Source organism: Pygoscelis adeliae, unplaced genomic scaffold, assembly GCF_000699105.1.
Source record: "Pygoscelis adeliae isolate BGI_AS28 unplaced genomic scaffold, ASM69910v1 Scaffold186, whole genome shotgun sequence".
NCBI lineage: Eukaryota > Metazoa > Chordata > Aves > Sphenisciformes > Spheniscidae > Pygoscelis > Pygoscelis adeliae.
The window spans coordinates 745,654-753,851 of record NW_008825071.1 but is presented as its reverse complement, the minus strand read 5'-3'; the positions used below and the strand labels follow the sequence as shown (position 1 = coordinate 753,851).

At 44.5% G+C, this 8,198-nt stretch overlaps 1 protein-coding gene across 1 annotated transcript in view; it reads right to left on the bottom strand.

Annotated features, from left to right (window-relative positions):
- Window positions 1–217: 217 nt before the first annotated feature.
- The window catches only part of GMDS (GDP-mannose 4,6-dehydratase), a 361,957-nt gene continuing 353,976 nt past the window's right edge, over window positions 218–8,198 (bottom strand). Inside the window, exons 10-11 of the mRNA XM_009326519.1 lie at window positions 820–888; window positions 218–301 (exon numbers count right to left, since the gene is read on the bottom strand). Coding sequence (XP_009324794.1) covers window positions 239–301; window positions 820–888 — 132 coding nt within the window. The 3' untranslated portion in view covers window positions 218–238. The remainder of the gene's footprint in view (window positions 302–819; window positions 889–8,198) is intronic.

The window sequence follows — 8,198 nt, the reverse complement described above, 5'->3', positions numbered from 1 at the left end:
GATCTGAAAAATGCTTACAAGCCCCCTCTGACTGGTTTGAAAGCGATTCCAGCAATTAGGAATTAATTCGGCATGGTCAAAAGGCGATTTCACTGCAAGTTATATCAAGTTATCCAAACTTTTACAGAGTTCAAGTGGTGGAAATGGGCCGCTGGGGTGGAGGTAAGGCTGCAGGAAAGAAAAACAAGGAGTGTTCAGGAAAGGCAGAAGAGGGGAAGCCGTGGAGCCCAGCCAGGGCTCAGGCATTGGGGTTGTTCTTCATGAGCTCCACGTCGGCGTCCACCATCTCCCTCACCAGCTCCTGCGAGGAGGGAGAGAGGCAGATGAGGGCCCCAGCACGGGGGATGAACAGGCAAGGCAGCATGTCGGGAGCGCCCCGGAGCACGATGAGCCCCCCTGGCCCCCCGCAGCAGGACAAGGAGGGGACGGGGCTTGTGCTGGGCTCTGCCTGCAGTGGCCCTGGCCCCGGCCCTGTCATAGGAGCACCGGGGCTCCCTGGAAACCGGCTTGTTCAAGTCATGGCCTGCGTCTCCCTGCTGGCACCCCTGTGCAAGCACCCGCTCTTTTCCAAAATGTTGATACCTGCCGGGCCCTTTCCAGGGCGGGTTGGCAGAGTCACTGGGGATGCCGCGTGCTGCCATGGTGCCTGCTGTCTTCAAAGCAAGAGCAGCAGCCCAGGGGGGTCACCGAAAATGGGATTTCTCAGTGTGCCCGAGTCACTCTACAGAAAGGTCCCACCCTCCCTTCCCCTCCCCATGGATTGCTTTTACAGGACATGAACACCCGGCAGGTACGAAGCATGCCAGAAAGGCCACTCACATCAAACGTGACTCTCGGCTTCCAGTTCAGCTTTTGTCTGGCTTTGGTACAGTCCCCTTGCAGAAAATCCTGTGGAAAAGAAGAGAGAGGCGCTGCAAGAAGCATCCACCTTCCCCACCTCGGTGGCCTCCCCGTTGCTCGCGCTTCCCCGTGAGCCGAGCGCGGCCAGAGCCCCCATCGGACTCTTCCGAGGACAAAATATTTCTCTTTAAGATGCAATTTCAGTGGAAGCTCATATGCCTATAAATCACCAGGAGGCAGCATCCTTTCACCAGGCTATTTCAGACCAAAAGAGTTACTCTTTGTTTCCCTGTGTGCGCAGGGTTTGAACTCTAGTCTTAACGGCTGTATAATGGTGAACATTTTATAAGAAGTTGTCATACGTCTTAGTCATGCTATTGAATGAGCTGTTTGAAATTCTTTTTTCCCCCATTTGTTTAAATAATGTAAATCACACAGAGCAAACATGACAACTGTTCTCTTTCAAATAAAAACGTGATCACAGACAGATGATGCTGAAAGACTGTTACGAATATGGGTAACCACATGCAGCAGTAGTAAACATCCAGCTTTTGAACGCTTACATCTTTTTTTCTAAAGTATTTTGAGCATCCACATGGAAAGAAAAGTCTTAATATCTCATAAATACAATTACCTTGAAACCATTACAGAAACCAAGACTTCGGTCATATTCACCTTACTGTTCAAGTATTCTTAAAAGTGCTACCACACCAAAACAATCCCTCAACCAGTCATCAAAAATAACATAACAAAATTAAACAAAGAAAACAGCTCCTTTGACTGCATTTCTATTTGAATGAAAAAACTGACTGCATCTGCCTTTAAAATTCGAATACTGTGTTTAAATAGATTTTTCCAACTGTATGTGTTGATTTAATAAAATACCTAATCTCTCCTCACAAGCTTAATTTCTCTGTAGCAGTAAATACTAAAATTATATCTGTCTAGGTTTAAAGAAAACCAGACAAAACCAACTTTGTTAGAGAACACCAAGGCTAAGGCTGAATTCTGCTCTTGCATTTGACTTTATGGTGGTAACACAGCAGGCTTTCCAGAAAAATGCATGGACTGCCTTTCTTCTCCCTCTTCCACTCTCTGACCAGCAGTGGAGCCAACGAGCATTTTCTGGCTGTAGTTTTTTTTAACTGTCCTGCCCGCACACTACATTTTTCAGATGCTATCTTTTGTGCCTGTGTGGTTCAGGTCATGTTAACTTCCAAAATCACCTCATCCTGTGCAGTAAAATGTAGGAAATTCTTCTTCATAATTGTGCTCCAGAAAGCTAGACAGCTTGCTTCCAGGAGCAGAGGAAATCCACCAAAGGAAATATTGCACCGAAGAAGGGGATGTGGAACAAACACGTCTGCCGAGACTATTCCAGGCAGCATTTTTACTGGTTCAGTCTTTAGGCTAAAACCATTTCAGCCTGCCTTCAGAAAAGAGTAAACAGACGGATCAGAACAAAATGATACGAAAATAAAAAATGCCGTGATTTCCTTAAATTAGACTAAATGATTTCCTACTGCAGCCCTATAATGGGTTTTTAGAAACTGCAGCAGACATTTGAGGCCAAGTCATGCAAAACCACATCAACTTGAGGGATCCCCTGGAGGGTCATGTGAACATGGATTGCAAAATCTGGTTTGAAATGGGAAAGACGCCCACTAACTTCGATAAAATTTGGATCAGACTCTAGTGTGCTCATGAAGGTATGCCTTTTATCTGGAGTTTGGTTTAATTTACATTATATACGTGTGTATATATGTGCCTGGAAACAAGGAAATCCTTCTTAAAATAATAATTTCAGTATAAAAACAATTGCTTTTTATTCAGTCCTAATTCAAGCCATTAACTAGAAGTGAAGGGTTTTAATACCACCTAGTTTTAAGTCATAAAAGCCGTATCATAAAACTTAGAGTTTCATTTTTATAAATGCTGTGTAAGCAATAATTTTACATCCACAATCTTTATATCAAAAACATCCTTTGAAACCGAGCCTCATCTAGGATACTGGCTTCCCATTTGAAAAAAAAAATGGACCGGGAAGAACAGAACGAATTGCCATCGCCTGCTGTATGTAGCTGCATTCTGCTTTTGAACAGCTTGGGAGCAGTCTTTTAACTTTCTTGGACAAATGCTTTTTGTTAAAACAGTTTATCTAAAAAAATACTTTACCTAATTCCAGCTCTTCATTCAAAAACATAAACACTCAGCTGCTGAATAGGACAAAATAAGGTTGGAGGGAAGTTGCAAATCAGTAAAAGTGAAGTTATTTGCAGTGCTGGATTATACATAGAGATAACACAAACAACTAGTGTATTAAAACCATTTAAGTATTAAAAAAAAGTATTTTTCCTTTAAAAGTTCACATGCTTTAACAATGATGCGGTAAAGGTATTATGGCATAATCTGTGAGCAAAAAAAAAAAAAGATTTAATATATATGATAATACAAATTCCTCAGCTGACTTAGGTTAAAAGATTTTAAATGGCTCTCCTGAAGAAGTTTGTGTGCTTTTGAGAAACACTACTTTGTACATAGATATACTTGAAAATAGCATTACGGACAAAATGTCTCCTAGGCACTTTTAAAAAAGTTCTCTTACAGAAGTTACTAGGTACAGAGATCAAATGAAACCATAATATTAACACCATATTACATCTAAATTCAAGGTTTGATTGTATTCTTCTTAGTCAAAGTTTCAACACTGAATGGAAACGATGACTGGAACAAAGCTACTCCTGATTAAAGGATTGTATTGCAGTCATGTTTCCTGTATTTTTCTACAAGTAGCTCATAATATGAAAACAATAAGGTAATTACAATAAAATAAGAATATTAAAAAAAGCTTCTCTTGGAACAGAATGACTGCTTGTTTATATTATTCAAGTCTTTTACTGAAACCAGAGATGCATCTGTCAGGCTTCCAAAAGGAAAAAAAATCCACAACCCCAAAAAACCTCTGGCATGCCGATCATTAAAGTGTATTGATTTTTCAGTGTCAGGGCTTCACTTTCTGGAGGTACAACCAGATCAGAAAGGAAAGAAAGAAGAGGTGAGGTTCCACTGGAGAAAACCCAGATTTTTTGGGGGGTAGGTGGGATGGGGGGTGTTCTCTAAAAACAGGTGCTGCTGCTGAATTTAAACTGCCCAGCGTCCGTATTCCTGATGGAAAGGCACCTGATGAAATGACACGACTTCATGTTTTGTATTCCTGCAGAATAACTTTTTTCTGTGGCGTTGTGCTTTACATACTGACAGGAAAACAACGTGCTCTGACCCTGTGAAAACCATGAGGATTTAGATACTGAGCTGAGGGTCTGCAAACCTGAACACACTGATTGAGGCTTTCTGTTGTTTTTACAGTACTCAGATCATGAACATAAAAGTAAGTCTTTGCTTTTAGTTATCCATTTTGGGAGGAACAAGCCCTTATTTCCCATGCAAATACAGTTAACGTAAGTGAATAGTAATGACAAGTTTTATCTGCAAGCTAAGAGTCGGAAACAACATCCAGGTAAATCTTTAAAGGGAAGGAAGATGGAAAAGACAGCAGTCAAATTCTCTGTTGCCACGTAATATGAGAGTAAACTCTCCTGCGGCTTTATATGCACCTCACTGTTATATGACTGCCTCTCAGAGAAAAGAATGCATTTATCCGATGTGAGTTTTTCTGTTTTACCCTTTCTGTAAATGAGGCTGCGTAACTGCGTAGAAAATACCCCATTATTACTAAATGTGATTTTATGATTATTCAGTTTTATTGTCCAAATGCACACACACAAATACATACAGATAAGCAGAGAGAAATTTGTTACGCAATGCAGTAAGGCATTTTTAAATTTGGTTTTAAAACCATGAGACAAAAATGTAAAATATTTTAATGTAAATATCACATTTCCCAAGCTCTTGTTCTGAGTGTCATCACGACTCCTATTTTGACTTGCGCAGTGATTGATCTGGTTTCACTGTGCAATGTATCAGTGTCTCATTCAATTAACTTTAACTGAAAATTTAAAGCCTCAAGACAATGTGAGAAAAAGGAGATAGCGTGGCCTGAAAGAAGGCCAAGGCTTCCTTTATTACTACAGCTCAGCTGATTCCCTTCAAAATGTGCCTTCACTGAAGCCAGCGCTGAGCGCCAGCTTTTGCTTTCTCTTACAGCAGAATAGAACTGAGATCAAGTCCTCAGTAGAACACCTGCGATGGAATTGTGCCCAGCTCCGCTCGCTGCAGCAGAGACAAGGCTTTACCTCTAAAAATAAGCAGACTTGATCTAAGCACACAACAGTTTTACTGCATCTGAAAAGCGGCCAGGGTTACGTTCACAATCAGCACGACTGCTTGGAAGATGATTTGTTACATCAGAGCTCCCATAAGCAAAGAGCACAGACCCAGCTCGGTGGAGGCTCTGGCTTGCATGTTTAGTCTTGCACTCTTTTGCTCGAGAAGTTTTGTCGGGAAGGATTTCAAGAGTCTAGGGGCCAAAGTTTCCTGCAAACCCTGCTTGTGTTTTGTTTTCCGTATTTCCTTCTTAAAACCATCGCCTTTCAGCTTTAACTCATCCCATTAAAAGAAAATTAATAAACATAGCTACTTAATAAGATAACATTAGCTTGCAGTTTTGCGTTTTCACCATTATCAATAGAATAGTTTGGGTTGGGAGGGACCTCCAAAGATCATCTAGTCCAACCCCCCTGCCGTGGGCAGGGACATCTTCAACTACATCAGGTTGCTCAGAGCCCCGTCCAACCTGACCTTGAATGTTTCCAGGGATGGGGCATCCACCACCTCTGTGGGCAACCTGTGCCAGTGTTTCACCACCCTCAGCGTAAAAAATGTCTTCCTTATATCTAGTCTGAATCTACCTTCTTTTAGTTTAAAACCATTACCCCTTGTCCTATCGCAACAGGCCCTGCTAAAAAGTTATATCTCAGTAATGTATATATCAAAGTTTATCTTATGAAATAGTCTCCCTTTTTGTGCACTTTTTTTGAGCATTTTTCATAGCAATTTTTAATGAGGGTTCACATAGCACATCTCAGTAGTAACATCAGCCCCACAGTATATATGGGTATCTGCTGCAGCTCATTGCTCAGAGAACAGCCTTGTTAAAGTGTTTGTTGCAAATAGTCAGGAGACTGCATGCATTGCCTACTAGGCAGTTCTTCTACCATCACCTTTATCCCCCATTCCCCAGTGTTCTCCTGCACTTGCCACCAGGCCCGGGGATGTCGTGTCTTAACCCAGATGCAACGCTGGAGAGCAGTTTCTGTGACTTCAGCTGAGCTATTCCCTGTGCACTCTGTTAAGAAAAGTAGTAACATCTCACTAAACCAGAGCTGTAGAGCCTGTAAACGCGCACCTTGCTGGTGCAAAATTCAATGCATGGTTCAGTTAAGCTCGGCTCAAACCCCAGAAGGAGTCACAGTAGTAAGCACCATGTCTGCTGTGCACTGCTTCTTAAGTACTTCTGGAGATCCACGAGGCAGAGAGCACTGGCTTGATTTCTTTGCAACGGGTAGTGTTTGTTATAATAGCTATAGTAACGGGGGAAAAAAAACAGTATGATTATAAAGCAAGAGACTCCTATCTCCACAGTAAATATGAGGAGACTGAAGATAAAACATATCAATGAGCAAAGGCCAAGCCTAACGAGGAACACAGTAAACATCTTCAGGAATTCAAGACGAGCCGTAATGTGTCGTCGCTCAGTTTTCATTTTTTCTTTCCACTGTTCTTAGAAAAGCAAAGTTGTGGAGCAGTTAGGGTACCAGGGGAATAGAAGAATGCCAGTGAATTTGGTTCCTGATCTAAATTTGTTTTAATGCAGCATGAACAGACTGCTTTCCACTCTTGGGTCAGCAGTCTTTTGCAGAAAGACAGTATTGTTTGCAAAGAACCACAGGAAAAGGCAAAAGCAACCAATAGGCTGAAACTCACGTATAACTAAATGCCGTTTAAAGTAAGAGGCATAATGTTTTTCTCCCCTAGCATGTTTTCCTATGCAAATCCCCTCCCTATTCAGAAAGCTCCATTTTTACTAAAACCATGTCGAGAGGGAAGGGGAGGGGGAAGAACGACTTGAGGAAAGGGCTGATTCTGCGCGGCGCTGAGCCCCTGCACATCTGATGGACCTCGGCAGGCTGCGAGTGCCGGGCACCTTTAGGGTAAGGTCTTATCTTGGGACCCCGCTGTACTCCAGCAATAAGGTGTCGACACAAGCCGCACGGTCAATAAAACCTGAGCACAGCCTTCGCTTTTCCGCCAGGAGCCAGGGGCTTTAGAACAGCGGCTTTATCTTATCGGTTTGATAATCTTTAATTTGACCAGCTTCCAAAGGGTTAAGGCAAATGAACTCAGAGCAGCAATAAACATTAAGGTGATAATAACAGTAATGGAGCTCCTCTCCCTCCTCCTCCTCCTCCCCCCCTCCCTCCCCTGCGCCGTTTCCACTTCGCTGCTGCCTATCAGCCCAAACCGAAGCTGAAGCCAGACCTCTCTTTCAATGACAGGGGGTGATAAGAGACGCGAAGAAAACAGCAAGCTGTCTGGTCTGCTCAGGAAGTCGGGGACGGGCGGTATTGTCCATCAGCCGGGCCACGCGGCGGCCGGAGGCCGGGAACAATGCTCCGCTCCGGGGAAATGGGCTCACTCAGCGCCGGCCTTGGCAGCCCCACCGACATCGCAGATAAAATGGCGAAGCAGGGGGAGCCGGCCCCGGCTGCCTCGGGGGCCTTGTCGCTGGACCCTAATCGCTTTGACGGAGGCGGTGCCCCGGTTAACCGAGGAGAGGCCGCAGCCCACGCGCGTCCCTGGGAGGAGAGCATGTGCAGACCTCAGCCGGGGTGCAAGCGCCAGCTGAGCTGCAGGCACAAGAGCCCCTCGCAGGGCTGAGCATTACTCAGATCTGTCCATTTGCCAAGCGAAGCCTGAGAAAACGTCTTGGCCAGTGCCGTCCCTCGAGCCAGATAAAATTCCTCTGGAATTACAGCCCGATATCCCTGAAGCCAGTGCTGAATTTCACTCGCTTTGTATCTGGAGCTGAGCTTGCTCATCAGGAGCCGTCCCGCACGGGGATCGGCGTAGCTCTGCGCCAGGGCATCCCGCGGCAAATTGGGCCATGGGTGCTTTTCAGGATCCCAGACGTGAGGCAGGCTGAAGGGTGTTTCCCCCGCAGCAGGGAAAGCCCCGCTGCTGCAAACAGCAAAATTCCCGCAGCTGGCTGCAGTGAGGCAGGTGCTTCCCTCCCCTCTCGGTTTGCCCCGAGGCCCAGCTCTGCCTTCCTGGGAAGGCCTGGAAGGAGTTCCCCAGCTTGGATGCAAGTGTAATTGTAACCTCAGCTCACGGCTCTGCAG